Source organism: Camelus bactrianus, chromosome 16, assembly GCF_048773025.1.
Source record: "Camelus bactrianus isolate YW-2024 breed Bactrian camel chromosome 16, ASM4877302v1, whole genome shotgun sequence".
Classification (NCBI taxonomy): domain Eukaryota; kingdom Metazoa; phylum Chordata; class Mammalia; order Artiodactyla; family Camelidae; genus Camelus; species Camelus bactrianus.
In genome coordinates, this window is record NC_133554.1 from 29,923,265 (window position 1) to 29,938,883 (window position 15,619).

At 56.6% G+C, this 15,619-nt stretch overlaps 2 protein-coding genes across 3 annotated transcripts; both read left to right on the forward strand.

Moving 5' to 3' along the window:
- The first annotated feature begins 2,044 nt into the window (after positions 1 to 2,044).
- Positions 2,045 to 5,733, forward strand: KRT19 (keratin 19). The gene is made up of 6 exons (XM_074342856.1): positions 2,045 to 2,543; positions 4,051 to 4,133; positions 4,368 to 4,524; positions 4,829 to 4,990; positions 5,092 to 5,217; positions 5,349 to 5,733. Exons 1-6 carry the CDS (start codon positions 2,124 to 2,126, stop codon positions 5,601 to 5,603), a joined length of 1,203 nt encoding a protein of 400 aa, XP_074198957.1. The 5' UTR covers positions 2,045 to 2,123; the 3' UTR covers positions 5,604 to 5,733.
- Positions 5,734 to 11,105: 5,372 nt separating this feature from the next.
- Positions 11,106 to 15,619, forward strand: KRT15 (keratin 15). Of its 2 annotated transcripts, XM_045505108.2 has the most exons (9): positions 11,602 to 11,729; positions 12,221 to 12,493; positions 12,585 to 12,667; positions 12,748 to 12,904; positions 13,380 to 13,541; positions 13,627 to 13,752; positions 13,937 to 14,157; positions 14,710 to 14,735; positions 15,258 to 15,619. In XM_045505108.2, the coding sequence occupies exons 2-9, from the start codon at positions 12,248 to 12,250 to the stop codon at positions 15,350 to 15,352; spliced, it is 1,116 nt and encodes a 371-aa protein (XP_045361064.2). In that variant the 5' UTR covers positions 11,602 to 11,729; positions 12,221 to 12,247; the 3' UTR covers positions 15,353 to 15,619. The 2 variants fall into 2 exon arrangements, with proteins under 2 accessions (XP_010966330.1, XP_045361064.2); XM_010968028.3 differs by lacking the exon at positions 12,221 to 12,493 and having other exon boundaries at positions 11,106 to 11,729.

Sequence of the window (15,619 nt, forward strand, 5' to 3'; positions counted from 1 at the left end):
AAATGGGGATAAGAATACCATTTCCACTGGGCTGCTATGAGGATCCAGTGAGGTCTGAAAAGGCTTTGTAAACTGTACTCCTCTGCAGTCAACTGTTTTTATGATTAGGCTCTAGGGTAGAGGCTGGGACGCTAGGCTCCTCTGAAGTTCAGGGAGCTCACAATCCCTTAATCTTTAGGGGGAGAACTGTTGGTCCTATTCTTTATTTCCTAATACAAAATCCCTTCCCAAAACCCTCCTATCAGGCCAGGAAATCAGAGATTTCCAGCTGGGGCTTGGGGTGTGTAGCAACTATCTGGCCAATCTCCCCCTTCCCCCACCAGGAGCAGGCCTCCTCCTCAGGGCCAAATAGTGACTCATGTCAGACCAGCCCTGGTGGCTACAACCTTTGAGAAGGGCCAGCCACACCCTGCTTTCTGGGCCTGGAGTCTTCCTCCCCCTGAGAGTCCCAGAACCCACTTGCAGGTCTGATTTCACTGGTTTAAACAGCCTCACACTGGCCTTCCTAGTGGCTCAGGCTGTTCCTGGTGGCTTAGGGCTGTGTAGGTGGGGTTTCCTGCCCCTGTTCCTGGTTAAATAGGTAGCTAGAAGACAGTTTATTGGGGACTGGTTTCAAAGGCTGAGGACAAGCCTTCATTTAGCCACCGGTGACCCAGGGGGTCATATGCAGAGGGGAGGGCTGAGATTTCATGGGGAAAACTGAGAGTAACCGGCTTATCTCCCTAACATGCTGTCAAAAGGCATAGGGCTTCTGTCCTGAGACTGGGTGGCTGCTCTGATGTAAGGACACCATGCTCTGATGTAAGGAAGGAACCATGGGGGCAATTCTGAGGAGTGAGGTCTTTGGGGACAGGAACTGGGGTAAGGATGCTGCGGGGCCCTGCAGTGTCTGGCGGGGGCAGGAGTCTCCAAGGCAACCAAAAACGTGGGTGGAATTGTTGAGCTGGATGAAGAGTGGGCTGGGGGTGCTGTGTGTGGAGAGGAGGGGCTCCTTCCTCTATTATCAAAACGTTGCACGTGGACGCCCACCCCAGAAATCCATTCATTCATCCCCATGCTGGGACTGGACTATTAGGCACAGGAGGATTCAGCCTCTGACACCCTCCTTCGAGATGCCACAAGGAGGGAGGGATTCCATTTGGTCTCTGAGTGCAGGTGGTAAAAGTCCCCAGGGCGAGTGAGTTACTCAGATCCTCATAATGACTCAGTTAAAGCATGTCACTTAGTCTGGGTTGAATGCATGTTTTGGGGGTTGCAGCGTTTAGGGTTGCCCTGGTGCAGGGAATGGGTGATGAGAATCCTTGTGTAGGGGTCAGCCCCCAGGTGGAGGTCAGGCTTGAGCTTGGGGCCTGAAGGTGCCTTTTACAGCCCAACTGCAGGACCCCTCCCAACAGCTGTTCCCAGGGGCCTACTGTCACCTTTGGCCACAGCAGGGTGGGGCAGCTTTGTCTCAGGAGGCCTGGGAGGTCGCAGCTCAGAGCTCGTCATCTGGGGGACTTTGGGGAAGTCAGGGTATGGGTGATCTCCAAGGGACAGGTTCTGAGAGACTGTAATTCTGAGTGGGGTGTAGGAATCAGGGGAATGTATCTTGGGGGGTTAATTTTGATCACAAAGAAAGGGCTCAGAATATGATGGGGAGGGACTCTGAGTGAGTGATCACTGGGGGAGGACGAACAGGTAGGAGTATACTCTCAGAGAGACTGTACTGGGGGGGTGTCTCAAACTCTGGGTGATCTTAATGGAGACAGACCAGCTTGTGAATTTCAGGGAGCATTGTCTAAACATACGTGTAGTGGGGGTGAGGATCAAGATCGGAATGAGTGTGCGGCGGAGTGTGGTTGGGGCTCGGAGTGGGCTTGGGTGGGGCAGCTCTCTGGAGGGTAGGAGCCTCTGGCCTCTGGGAGGGGAGAGTTGGAAGCAGAACCAGGACCTGACCAATGGGGAGAGTGCCTGTATTTGCACTCAGGAGTCTGCAAATTCCTGGCGCTCTGATATCCGCCTGACACCATCCCCCTCCCCCTCTCCCGCCCGCCCAGGGCATAAAAGGCACCAGGTGAGGGCCTCGCCACTCCTCCTGCCGACCGCAGCAACTCCGGCCAGTGTCGTCCACGTCCTGCTTCGCCATGACTTCCTACAGCTATCGCCAGTCGTCGGCCACCTCGTCCTTCGGGGGTCTGGGCGGTGGCTCCGTGCGCTTCGGGGCGGGAGGCGCTTTCCGAGCTCCCAGCATCCATGGGGGCTCGGGCGGCCGCGGCGTGTCGGTGTCCTCCGCCCGCTTCGTGTCCTCGTCCTCCTCCGGGGGCTACGGCGCGGGCTATGCGGGCGCCCTGGCCGGCTCCGACGGGCTGCTGGCGGGCAACGAGAAGGTGACCATGCAGAACCTTAACGACCGCCTGGCCTCCTACCTGGACAAGGTGCGCGCCCTGGAGATGGCCAACGGCGACCTGGAGGTGAAGATCCGCGACTGGTACCAGAAGCAGGGGCCCGGGCCCGCCCGCGACTACAGCCACTACTTCAAGACCATCGAGGACCTTCGTGACAAGGTGGGCGGTGGCCTGGCCGCGGAAAGTGCACCTGCCGCGAATATCCAGCCCCGCGGGCCGGGCGAGGCCCAAGGTGGGGGCGGCGGGCGCCCGAGCCACCTCCCGGCTGGGGCGGGAGCGAGCCCGGTAGGACGTGGGAGGGCCCGCAGGGTGGGGCACAGGGATTCGGGCAGGTGAGGAGGCGCTGGACAATGGGGACAGGAAGGGGAAGCCCGGGGGCGGGATGGGGGCGGGGAACGGGGACGGGTTAGTGTGGGGAGCTAGAGGGCAGGAAGAAGAAGGCGCGCGCGCGGGTCGGGGAAGAGGGGTCAGAAGGAGTGGGAGGAGATGGGCTCCCCTGAGGTCTAGACCTGAGCTGCTGTCGCAACAGGGAAATGCAAGAGTTTGGCCAGGGAGGAATCTGGTCCATCCCGGCCCAGACCTGCCCTCTGCTGCCCCGGTGTGGGGCCCTCTGCTTTCCTTTTCTCTGGCAGGACAGATCTGGTTTCCATCACGCTCAGGCTGAAGCCCCTCCCCTGCGCAGGGGGCCATATGGGACTTAGAGGAGCTGTAGGAAGAAAGGGAGAGGCAGTTATGGCCCCTGGTTATGGAGGGACATATGCTGTGGTCCCTGGACGGAGTAAGGGAGGGACATGCCGAGCTTGAGAAAGACCTCTAGGGAGAGGACCACGGGCATTAGTAGTTCTGTGTAAGTGGGGACCCCACATCCAAGCTGCAGGCTCTTGCTGGGGGGCACTCAGGGGCCCGGAGGGTCGGGGCTTGGTCTCCACCCACAGGGAAGAACTCAGAGCTTTGAACTCAGTCCAGAAGAAATGTTTCAGAAGCCAGTGGGCCATTTAACAGCCTCACATATTGAGTCTCCAAACGCACAGCCGCCCCCCAACATAGCCCCACACCCTGCCTGTGCCTGGCATGGTGCTGGGTGCTGGGGCTTAGACCAGATCCATCGATGAGGGAGAGCTAGAGATGTAAACTAGGATAATGCTTTCACACTTTGAAGATTTCGACCTGCACTAGAAAATATATTTTACCTGAAAGATGAGGTGCAGAGTGCCGGCATGTAATAGATGCTCAACAAAAGGAATTCCTTTCCCTAAAGGCAAAATGTGACTTGAGTAGGGGGTACGAACAAAAGACAACGGGGTAACCCCCGTGCTTCCCTGCATCTGGTCTGCAGATCACTAGAGGCTGCCTCCCTAAGACCATTTAGAGTTTCCCTGGGTGCAGGTTTCCCAACTTTACCCCCAGGCTTACCTCCCTGCCCTTCCGCCTACCTCCTACCTCCTGGCTCAGCCTCCCTGGCAGTGGTTTCTCCTTCTCCAGCTCCTGGGCCTGGACTGATTCCAAGGCCTTCCAGAGAGCAGGCTGATGGGCAGCCTGGATTGGCTGGGGCTTTGGTCTCTAGGGAGTGGGGTCATGTGTAATACTCCTCTCTCTCTTAGGGGAAAGTAGGTGGGTAGGGCCAGGAGGCTGAACTGGTGCCAACCTCCTGCTTTCTGCCTTCCAGATTCTTGGTGCCACCATTGAGAACTCCAAGATAGTCCTGCAGATCGACAATGCTCGTTTGGCTGCAGACGACTTCCGAACCAAGTGAGCATCTCTGACTTGGGGTGGGGTGGCGGCTGCAGAAGCCAGAGCAATGGAGGGGGGCAATCTCAAGCCTTTTTGGGGCTCAGGGCAGTGGGGGGGGATGGACTCTGCCCTCACTCACCCCAGCTAGTCTGAAGCACAGCCCTCCACGGACTCCTGAACCCTGGAGAGGTGTGGATGTCTTCAGAGGTACAGAGGAAATGCTGACCTGACTGCAAATATTCCCTCTGAAAGATTCGAGACAGAGCAGGCCCTGCGCATGAGCGTGGAGGCCGACATCAACGGCCTGCGCAGGGTACTGGACGAGCTGACCCTGGCCAGGACCGACCTGGAGATGCAGATTGAAGGCCTGAAGGAAGAGCTGGCCTACCTGAAGAAGAACCATGAGGAGGTGGGTTTCAAGCTGGACCTCCTGTCCATCCCAGTCCAGCTTCTCAGGACTGAAGACAATTTTTTATTCTGTATCCTCTGACTCTGGCCACTTTTGCTGCATCCTCAACATGGCCCTAGGTGTGTAGCATGGCTCTCAAGGGTTCTAGCAGGGGATGGTGGTGACCTTGTCTCTCCCCCAGTCAGCACTCCTAGGTCTGCATCTGGAAACCAGCCCCCAATGGCCTGGGGGATGGGGGAGTGACCTGGCCCAGGCCCAGCAGGCTCTGGGCCCTGACATGCCCACCTCTGCTGTCTCTTTCCAGGAAATCAGTGTCCTGAGGGGCCAGGTGGGTGGCCAGGTCAGCGTGGAGGTGGATTCCGCTCCGGCCGTCGACCTAGCCAAGATCCTGAGTGACATGAGAAGCCAATATGAGGTCATGGCTGAGAAGAACCGGAAGGATGCTGAGGCCTGGTTCACCAGCCAGGTACGGAGGGGAAGGAGGCAGGTGCCCTGTGGGGAGGTGGCAGGCAAGGAGAGAGGGCTTAATATTCCCTGGCTTATTCCCTCTGCCTCCCCTCACTGCAGACTGAGGAGCTGAACAAGGAGGTCGCTGGCCACACGGAGCAGCTGCAGATCAGCAAGACGGAGGTCACCGACCTGCGACGCACCCTCCAGGGTCTGGAGATCGAGCTGCAGTCTCAGCTCAGCATGGTCTGTGCCCTCTGCCCTGTGGGAAGCACCCTCGTGTCCTCGCAGCCTTGGGCAGTCTGGGTGGTGGCTGTGCCCATGCCCTCTCTCAGCACCAGGCACGGCTGAGACTCCTTCCCTCTCCCTGCCCTCAGAAAGCCGCCCTGGAAGGCACCCTGGCAGAAACGGAGGCTCGCTTTGGAGCCCAGCTGGCACAGATCCAGGCACTGATCAGCGGCCTCGAAGCCCAGCTGAGCGACGTGCGAGCCGACACCGAGCGGCAGAACCAGGAGTACCAGCAGCTCATGGACATCAAGTCCCACCTGGAGCAGGAGATCGCCACCTACCGAAACCTGCTGGAGGGCCAGGACGCCTACTACAATGACCTGTCCCTGCCCAAGGTCCTCTGAGTCCAGTGGCCCCCTCGGCTTCCTGCCCTCCTGCAGAGGGATTCCCCTGGGTAGGGGCGTAAGAGGGGAGGGACCCTTCCCTGGCTCTCCCCCTGAGCTGCCAATAAAACTTTATGGCCTAAGGGAAGAAGGTTGCTGGGTTTGTTATTTCAGCCCATGGGCCGGGCCTTGGCACTGTTTGGCTTTGTTTGAAACAGAGTCCATCCACCCTGTCCCAGGAAAGGGAAGAGGGGGTCGCACACAAACTCCAACTCTTACGGTTATTCCGTCTTCATTCATCTTACCTGTTCCTTAAAACAAACTTGTGAACTAAGCATTGCTCCCACTTTACAGAGGGGTAAACTCAGGCCCAGAGGGGCAAGGTGGTTGGTGGTACAGGTAACTGTTCTAACACCTAGCAAAGGTAGGATTTGAAACTGGTTTTTGCTTCCAGATTTAGTTTTCTGACTATGGTACTTCCCTACAAGGGTTGGTGTGTGTTTGTGTAGGTGTAATTAATGTTTGCTGAGCACCTACTATGTACCATGTAATATAGTATGAGTGACATCTTACAGAGCAGGAAAACAGGCTCAGAGAGGTTAAGTAGCTTGCCCAACGCCTCACAGTGACTACCTGGCAGAGCTAAGACCAGAATCTACATTTACTGATTTTTTTTTTTCTGCTTGTTGGCACTTTCTTATTTATTTATTTATTTATTATTATTTTTAAATTGAAGGATAGTTGGTTTACAATGTTGTGTTAATTTCTGGTGTACAGCATAACGATTGAGTTATACATATATAGATATATTTTCCTTTTCATGTTCTTTTTCATTATAGGCTATTACAAGATACTGAATATAGTTCCCTGTGCTCTACAGTAGGACCTTATTGTTCATCTATTTTATATATAGTAGTTAGTATCTGCAAATCTCGAACTCCCAATTTATCCCTCCACCCATTTCTTAATTCTTAACCTACAATGCCAACCCTGCCCCCCTGTCTCCTAGGATGACACGACTCGTACCAGTTCCTCAGTACAGTCTAGTCTTGTTCTGGGACAAAGCAAGTTCAGAGGAACCCCTGAGGCAATTCCTCCTGACACATTTCTCCACCTAACTGAAGGAGAAACTGGGGCTTTGGGGTCAGAGCCTGGGTAACGGGGGCAGGCATCTGCTCAGAGGTTGGCTGGGGAGGGTGTGGTGTGCCCGTTGGCGTGTGTGCGTGTGCGTGCATGGACACCTCCATCCATCCCTGGGCAGCCCCGTGTCAGCCCCTTACGCCCACCAGCCCATACCTGGGCCCAGAGCCTGGAATAGGACCCAGCCGTGACCCAGACCTCCCACAATGACCCCCAACCTGGCTTGCCTGGGGCTGGTCCTGGGTCCACAAAGGAACACCAAGTCCCAGTATTCTGGTTCAGCTCTGCCCTTGGGTGGGTACGGTCCTGCCCCTGTGGTTTATGGCTCAGCTGCCAAAAACGGAGGCCAAGTAAAGGTAAATAAGAAGTCCCACTTACTCCAGCTGAGAGGTTCAGGCTGAGTGGACTGCGCAGGGCCCGAGCATCTGTCTGTGACAGGAGGCCGGCCCTGTGAGGGAGGGGTCAGTGGAGAAGCGCTACCCCACCCTCCTAGAAGGTCTTCTCTAGGGGCACAGGCTGTGCAGCACTGGGCCAAGGAGGCCTGAGACCCTTCATCCTGAAGCAGGTGCCCTTTCTGCCATTTTCCCATGGGCCTTGGCGAGGGTCATTCACTTGCTCCAAATCACAGGCTGGTGACCAAAGAGCCCAGCTCTTCCTCTACCCCTGCTGCAGCCCTGGGCCGGGAGCCCTTCCGCCACTCCCCCAGCTATCCATCAACACCCACGTTCCCTCTTTCCCTCTTAACTTAGGAGGCCTTGGAGCTAGGGGCCAGAGGCCATGCTGCACCTCCAGGCTGGGACTGCCCAGAGGTATTTGTTCCCTGTTCATGAAAGCCTCTGTTGTTGTCACAGCTGAAACCCTCCCCTATGCTCCAGAGGCCCCTGGAATGTGGCTGTGGGGTGGGGTCTGGGCCCACACAGGTGGGGCTGGTGGCTGGGTCGCAGGTTTGGGTGTCAGGAATAAAGCCTGCCTTTGTGCGTGTGTATGTGTGTGTGTGGAGGGTGGGGACACTTCTGTCTCAGTCTGGGAGCTGAAACTAGGGATAGTGTGTTGACACAGCAGCTGGGATAGAGGAGAGGGAGAGAGACGAAGGGGGAGGGGATTTGAGGAGTGAGGTTTTCCAGGCTGGTTCTCATGACCACTTCAGTTTGCAAGCATTTCCGGCCCATCTTCTTGCTCCATTCATGTGAGTCAGCCTGGGCTGGAGTTATTCCCGTTTTCCTGATTGGTAGACTGAGGCTCAGAGAGAGGAGGCTTGATTATCCAAAGCCACATAACTAATAAATGAGAAACGAGGAGTTCTCCAGGCCCCAGGGTGTATATTCTCTCTGCCCCCTGCATCTCCCTGGGGAGCAGAGGAGGTGAGGGTGGACTCTAACATTTATGGAGACCTCCACTCCCCATGGGCCATCAAATGCTCACTGTGGCCCTGTAGCTGGGGTCGTTGTTACTGGGGTCAGTGGGGTTTTTCTTTCTTTCTTTTTTTTTATTGTGGTAAAATACACAACATAAAATTTACCATCTTAACCATTTCTAAGTGTACAGTTATGTGGCATTAAATATACCCACACTGTTGTGCAACCATCACCACCCTCCATCCTCATAACTCTTTCCATCTTGTAAAGATGAACCTTTATCCCTAGTAAACGATAACTCCCCACTCTCCCTCCCCAACTCTGGCAACTGCCATTACACTTTCCATCTTTATGACTTTGACTCTGCTCAGTACTTCATATAAATGGGAAAATGGCCCAATATTAAGTTGGGAACCTGGGTCGGAGACGTTGAGTCACACCCAGAGGTGGAGTCCAGCCCAGGCTCCTTCTGCTGGGCTGCATCGTCCCATCCCCAGGACAGGAGGCCGGCTCTGTGGATAGCCTCTGTCTGCAGTGGGCGAAGGACAGAAATTGGCATCCTGGGTGGGCTGCCTAGGGCAGGGCCTGGGGCCACAGTCTGGACTAGGGCCAAATGGAGCTTGATCTTTGCCCTCATCCAGCTGTCCCCTCCTGGCCCTAATGCGTAGGCCCCAGGCACACAGACCTTGAGCTCATAGGAGCTGTTTGGACCGAAACCAGGGATTCAAGACTGGGCCAGCTGCCGCCTGGCCTGGTCCTGAGAGTGTAGGGAAAGCTATCTTGAGGGGCTGCTGGAGGGGAGTCAGGGTGCAGAGAGAGGTTGGCGGGGCTCCAGCCCTCCCTCACCCAGGGCTGACGGTACGTAATTGTTCATGGTAATTGCTGGGGCCGTAATGTCTGCAGAGGCTTTAATGAGCTATGGCTGATCTGAGTTTGATTATTTTTCTTTCAGAGGAAAAGACAATATCCTCCCACCCATGAGACAATACCGCACTGTCTGGGTTCAGCACTGAGAGGCCCGGCTGACGGTGATGCTGGGTGAGAAGTCTGCCCCTACGCCCCAGGACTGCACCCCGCTTCTGACATCTTAACTCAGGTGCAGGAGTCTGGGGTCTGTGGGGGTGAGCCTTCTTTCTTATTCCTTGTTTGAGTGGGGGTCAGGGGATCCACTGAGTCCTGGCGAAGCCTTCTTACTAGCTGTGCCACCTTATACAAATCGCTTTCCCTCTCTGAGCCCCAATTCCTTCTGAAATAGGGGCAGGGATCATCTTCTGAGATGTGAGGATTGGAGGCGTGGAAGCAAAAATATCTTGTAAACCGTGAAGTATGCAGTGGAAGTAAGAAATTACTCCTATTAGAGCAATAATAACAAAGATCTGCATTGCCCAAGAGGTGCTGGGTGTGGTAGGATATGGAAGGGTACGATGCTCACTCATGGGGTATATCTGATGCTCAAGAACAAAAGTTCCTCCTGCTGAGGGTCCTTGGAAGTCCCAGGTACTAGATGTGCACCACGCTCTCTGGCCCTTCATAAGACGGGGAGCCAAGAGGAGGCAGGATGGGCACTTTTGGGCCTCGGCCTTCCCTGGAAGTGGGAGTTGAAAGTTTCCAGTTGCTCCAAGGAAACTGAGACTTGAAAGGTACCATGCCGAAGGTTTTTACAAGTGGCAACTGATAGAACCAGCCTTGAACCCAGACCCAAGGGGCTCCAGGGCTCTGTCCACTTCATGGTGCTGTAAGGCCTGGGCCAGGAACCCCCCCTCCTGACTCTCCAGTCTAGTCTTGCTCACTTCCCCACCCCTGGCTCTCTCTCAACCCTGGAGCTGCAGACTTAGGGCCAGGCCTGGCTCCAGGGGTACTCCCACAGGTATCAGGTATCCCAGGAAAGCGGGCCCCTGAGCTGGTGGCAGAGGAACACGCTCTCCTGAGTGTTGGACTCCCCTCTCCGGCCTCAGCATCCTGCTCTGTGAAGTGGTGCCTTGGCCTTCAAAAATCTCCGAGGTGACTTCCAGTCTGCCTGCCGGGCCTCCTTCTCCCCTCCCTCCTCAAAGTGCTCAAGCACGTGCAGCCCTCTGGGTCGGGTCCCTCCTCAGCCCTGCGGCGGCTCTTGGCAGGACAAATGGGGTTAATCTGGTCCCGCTGTGCAGCAACATGCCTCTCCCTGGAGAAGGCAGGGGCTTTCTGGAACTTGTTCCCGTCTTATCTGCAGAGGTTTGCCCCAACTCGTCCCTGCAGCAAGGCGAAGGTTCGGTGACATGTAGTTGGCAGGTGGTAGGATGATCTATCAGCCCCATGTCAGCCCTGAGCCTGCTGGCTTTTGTGAGACTTCCAGTGCAGTGGGGCTGGGGGCTGGGGGGCACTGGAGAAGCAGGAGGGGGGCTGCAGGTGGGGGAGAGGGGGAGGGGGTGGAGGAAAAATGTCCATTTGCAGCATCAAGGAAGTGACAGATGCTGGCACCTCTGGTCACCTCAGCTGCAACTTGACTCAAGATCCCTCTCCTGTCCTCAGCCTGTCCCCGTGGGCTTGCATTCCTCCACATGCCTCTGCCCACCAATCCCCAGAGCCCCGCGGGCTCATGCCCAGGCTCTGAGGGACAGCACAGGGCACTGGTGAAAAGTGGATTCTCAAACTGAGAGCAAGGCGTCAGCCGTTCTGGGGTGAGGGTTCCCGGCTCAGAGGGGGCAGCAGAGAAGCCTGGCAATGGGCGGAGTTGGCTGGAGCCTCTCACAGGCCTGGGAGATGTGATGGGAGTTCACTCCGCTCCGTGCTCTCCTGGAGTGCAGAGATGAACCTGTAATTCAGGTGTTAAAACCATGGCCCCGGGGGCAAAACACCATACATTCTGAATCATCTCCTTTGTTGCATCAAGGGGGAAAAAAAAAAAAAGAAAGAAAGAAAGAAAAGAAAACCCCCACACTGGCCACATCGAGGTGTGCAGGCAGCTGTGTTTGCCGGGAACGCAGAAGGAGTTGGCTTCCCTTTTGGGGGAGGAGACGCGGTCCCACAACACCCGCAGAGGGGTATATAAGGAGCTGGTTGCTGGGGGGTGACAGGCACAGTGCCTGGGTCTCAGCCCTGCCCGTGCCTCCCACCAGCTTCTCTTGCACTGCTGAGAGCTTGGGGCTGCTGCCTGGCCATGAGCACCACATTTCTGCAGACTTCTTTCTCCAGCCTTGGGGGTGGCTCTACCCGAGGGGGTTCCCTCCTGGCTGGGGGAGGTGGCTTTGGCGGCGGGAGCCACTATGGGGGAGGTGGAAGCCGTAGCATCACAGCTTCTTCTGCTAGGTTTGTCTCCTCGGGGTCAGGAGGGGGCTACGGGGGCAGCTTGGGTGGAGGGGCTGGTAGTGGTTTGGGTGGAGGCTTTGGAGGTGGCCTTGGAGGTGGCTTTGGAGGTGGCTTTGGTGGGGGTTTTGGTGGTGGCTTTGGTGACTTCGGTGGTGGCGATGGTGGCCTCCTCTCCGGCAATGAGAAGATCACCATGCAGAACCTCAATGACCGCCTGGCCTCCTACCTGGACAAGGTGCGTGCCCTGGAGGAGGCCAACGCTGACCTGGAGGTGAAGATCCGCGACTGGTACCAGAAGCAGAGCCCCACCAGCCCGGAGCGTGACTACAGCCCTTACTTCAAGACCATAGAAGAGCTCCGGGACAAGGTGAGTCCTTGGGGGTCAGGGAGAGGGGAGCAGGTGGCTGGTGCCCTGCACACATCTCTACCAGCAGTGTTCCGGCTGTCTGGAAGAAATCCTTTCCTGCCCAGGCAGTGACTGTCGGTGTGTGACCTCTGCAAACTTGGAGTTCGGGGATTGCATTCCAGGTGCGGACGCTGGCAGCACACATCCGCTCAATCTGGCAGTGCTGGGTATCCTAGGAATCTGGTGGGGACCAGCGTGGGCTGAGGTGGGGGCAGAGTGCATGCCCTGCAGGACTTTGACTGGAGCATTCCTTTGCTTCTTTTGCAAGACTGGGAGTGGAGCTCTGGGAGTCCTGAATGCCAGGACCGCCTGCCTCACCTTTTGGGTGACTTTGGTGGCAAAAGCACTGCCGGGACTTAGGAGACCTGGATCTGGTTGTGGGCTCTGCCACCCACTCACTCACCTTTCACTCACCTGGACGGGTTTCCTCAGCTACAAAATGCCTTCCTCAGGTTCCTGTTGACTGGGATGTTCTGTAGATGTATGGCTGTGTCAAGGTGTGCCGGAGGCCAGTGACCATGAGCTGTCCACAGGGCAGGCTAGCGGAGTGCCCTGGAGATGGGCACCCAGCCCACCCCACAGTGGCAACCTGGGATCCTTGGTCTTTCATGCTCTGGAGACAAGGAAGAGGTGTGGGGGCAGATGGAGTAGTGAGCACTCAAGGTGAAGGTGGACTTTGGCCCTGGACCCTACAGGCTTCCATTGCTGGTATCAGAGGGGAGATGGTCAGTGAGGGGTCCGACCTGGGGTGCAGGGTGGGGAGAGCAGCAGGGAAGAGGAGGGGTCCTCTAGACACCAGCTCCCCATCTTCTGCAGATCCTGGCAGCCACCATCGACAACTCCCGGGTCATCCTGGAGATTGACAACGCCAGGCTGGCGGCCGACGACTTCAGACTCAAGTACGTCCCCCGTCCCTCCCCCAGTTCAAGTGACCCAGACCCCTCACCCTTCCTCACTTGGGTTCCCTCTTTCTTCCCAGGTTTGAGAACGAGCTGGCCCTGCGCCAGGGCGTGGAGGCTGACATCAACGGCCTGCGCAGGGTGCTGGACGAGCTGACCCTGGCCAAGACCGACCTGGAGATGCAGATCGAGGGCCTGAATGAGGAGTTGGTCTACCTGAAGAAGAACCATGAGGAGGTGAGAGCGGGGCTGGGGGTCGGGGGCTGGGAAGCAGAATGGGGCCTTCTCATTATTGGCTGAAGGGCTTAGTGGTTCAGATATGCCCCTCTCCCAGCAAAACAGTGGTCAGAATGGAGAGGAAGGGGCACCATCCTCTGGTGACCCAGACCCCTTTTCTTCTCTGATCTGTAGCCAGGCCGGGTGGACAGTGGGAACTACTGTCCTAATTTGCTTCATGAGTTCACACAAGGACCCTACTGCCTTGAGGTCCTCCCTTGGTAGGATTTAGAGGGCAGGGGAGACCCTCAGAGCTGAGGGGCCCATGTGATCAAACTTCTTCATGTGCAGTGGGAAACAGAGGCGGAGGATGGGTGCAGGGCAGAGCCAAGTTCTGGGGATGAGTTAGGGATGGAGCCGGGATTGACATGGGAGACCCCAGACTCGGCTCTCTCTTCTGCCCTCTGTCTCTGAATGGAGCCCACCCACCCTGCAGGAGATGAAGGAGTACAGCAGCCAGCTGGCCGGCCAGGTCAACGTGGAGATGGACGCCGCACCGGGTGTGGACCTGACCCGGATGCTGGCGGAGATGAGGGAGCAGTACGAGGCCATGGCGGAGAAGAACCGCCGGGATGCAGAAGCCTGGTTCTTCAGCAAGGTGGGCCTGACCTGCCTGCCCCATCCCAGCTCCCTGAACTCCTGGGGGATCCATGGAGCTCACTGCTCTTGTGTGCTACTTACAGACAGAGGAGCTGAATAAGGAGGTGGCCTCCAACACAGAGATGATCCAGACCAGCAAGACAGAGATCACAGACCTGAGACGCACGATGCAGGGACTGGAGATTGAGCTGCAGTCCCAGCTCAGCATGGTGTGACTCGCCCTGCCCCACCCCTCCAGCCTCTCCCACCCTCCATGGCTGCTTAAGCCTTGGAGTTTCCCAGCTCCCTCTGGGGTGGGGGTTCCCTGCACTTCATTCAGCCCCTCTCTCCAGAGGCCCTCAGTGGCTTCCCGCCTAGCCTGTTGTGGTGTCTGTTGGTCTGTTGATCCATCAGAAAGCCGGGCTGGAGAGCTCGCTGGCAGAGACAGAGTGCCGCTACGCCACGCAGCTGCAGCAGATCCAGGGCCTCATCAGTGGCCTGGAGGCCCAGCTGAGCGAGCTCCGCAGTGAGATGGAGTGCCAGAACCAGGAGTACAAGATGCTGCTGGACGTCAAGACGCGGCTGGAGCAGGAGATCGCCACCTACCGCAGCCTCCTGGAGGGCCAGGATGCCAAGTAGGTCCCGTGGGAAGGTACCTGCAGGACCCTGGGCTGTCGGAGGGGGCAGAGCCTTAGGGAGTCAGGCCTCGATGTCTGCACCCAAGAAGGGGCAGGGGTGTAGAGGGGGGATGAGGTAGGGGATGGTTGTGGTCGGGGTGGAGCATCATCCTAAGGGCACAACGATGTGTACAGTGAAAAGAGAAGAGAGCAAGGAGTAATGGGTTCTGTACGCTGTGCTGTGGTTTTGGGTGGTTACCTTGGGCAGGTTGTGTCACCTCTTTGGACCTGTGTGCCTTCTGTAAATGACACATTTGGGCTAGTGGTCTCGGATTTAATGCTGGTTCCACTTTCAGCATTAAATAGATGGGGTTTTATCATAGGTCAGAATCTCTCTGCTTAGAGGTGGCAGGTCTGGAGGGCTCTCAGGACGTCCCAGCCTTTAGAGAAGTCAGATGTGGGGAGGAGGGTGGGGTGGGGGCTGGGGGGGACTGCTTAGCTGTCTACCGAGGTCTCCCTTAGGGAGACCTGAGCTTCTGTCCTTTGCTTACATCTGCTCCCCTCTTTCAGGATGGCTGGTATTGGCACCAGAGAAGGTAAGAAAGCTTAACTCTTCCTGAGTTGCGAGGGGAGGGAAGCTGTTTAAGCCATGATTCCCCATGGAATGGAAAGGAAGGAGAACAAGGCCAAGTATCCTAGTAGGGTGGGGACATGCCCATTCCAGTTGATACCTCTTACCCAGTGGGACCCTCTACCAGCCCCAGGTAGGGTTGAGACTGAAGATTTATTGAGAACCTTCCAGGCTGAGAAGGCTAGGTCCAGGGCATAGCTCCCCCCAGCCCTCACTTTCATGTATTTATGGTAAGATGCCCATGATTACTTCCTGTTTATGTGCAGCTTAAAAACCCTGACATTCTCGCTCACTGCAGGGCATACCTGCCACTGCCACCACCCACCTCTTTCTGAGTAATTCCAGTCCTCCTGGCAGCTCTAGGATTGGCCAATGGCCATTCTCAGGGGTGCTATCCAATTCTTTCAGAGCTCAGCCAAGGTCCTGGTCCTGTGGGAGGGAGGACAGGGAGGGTCTCCCACTCTAAAGCTCACCCCTCTTTCTACAGCCTCCCTGGGTGGTGGCAGCGGCGGCAAAGTCCGCATCAATGTTGAAGAGTCAGTGGACGGAAAGGTGGTTTCTTCTCGAAAGAGAGAAATCTAAATACCCAGTGCAAGAGAGACGCCCCCGCCACCCCAACCCTCCCCATGCTCAGTGGACAGCTGGCCAGAGGGGCCAGAAGAGCAAACTCTAGACCCAGAGGTCCCTTGTCTCCTATTTGGGTGCTTTGCATGCTCTCCCTGTGCCCCTCCCCAGCCTTCCCACCTCCTTTAGAGCAGGAAGGTGCAAAGAAACCATAGTATTGTGTAACAAGGTCGTTTGTACCATGTCTAGCCATGCAATAAAGAATTGCTTTTCCTTTTGCAAATA

What these genes read in the sequence shown, in the direction of transcription:
- KRT19 (XM_074342856.1), top strand. Translation starts at nt 2,124, where the DNA reads ATGACTTCCTACAGCTATCGCCAGTCGTCGGCCACCTCGTCCTTCGGG. An exon ending in TGAAGAAGAACCATGAGGAG is followed by an intron (nt 4,525 to 4,828) that starts GTGGGTTTCAAG and finishes GTCTCTTTCCAG; the next exon opens with GAAATCAGTGTCCTGAGGGG. An exon ending in TGCAGTCTCAGCTCAGCATG is followed by an intron (nt 5,218 to 5,348) that starts GTCTGTGCCCTC and finishes CCCTGCCCTCAG; the next exon opens with AAAGCCGCCCTGGAAGGCAC.
- KRT15 (XM_010968028.3), top strand. Translation starts at nt 11,214, where the DNA reads ATGAGCACCACATTTCTGCAGACTTCTTTCTCCAGCCTTGGGGGTGGC. An exon ending in TAGAAGAGCTCCGGGACAAG is followed by an intron (nt 11,730 to 12,584) that starts GTGAGTCCTTGG and finishes CATCTTCTGCAG; the next exon opens with ATCCTGGCAGCCACCATCGA. An exon ending in AAGCCTGGTTCTTCAGCAAG is followed by an intron (nt 13,542 to 13,626) that starts GTGGGCCTGACC and finishes TGCTACTTACAG; the next exon opens with ACAGAGGAGCTGAATAAGGA.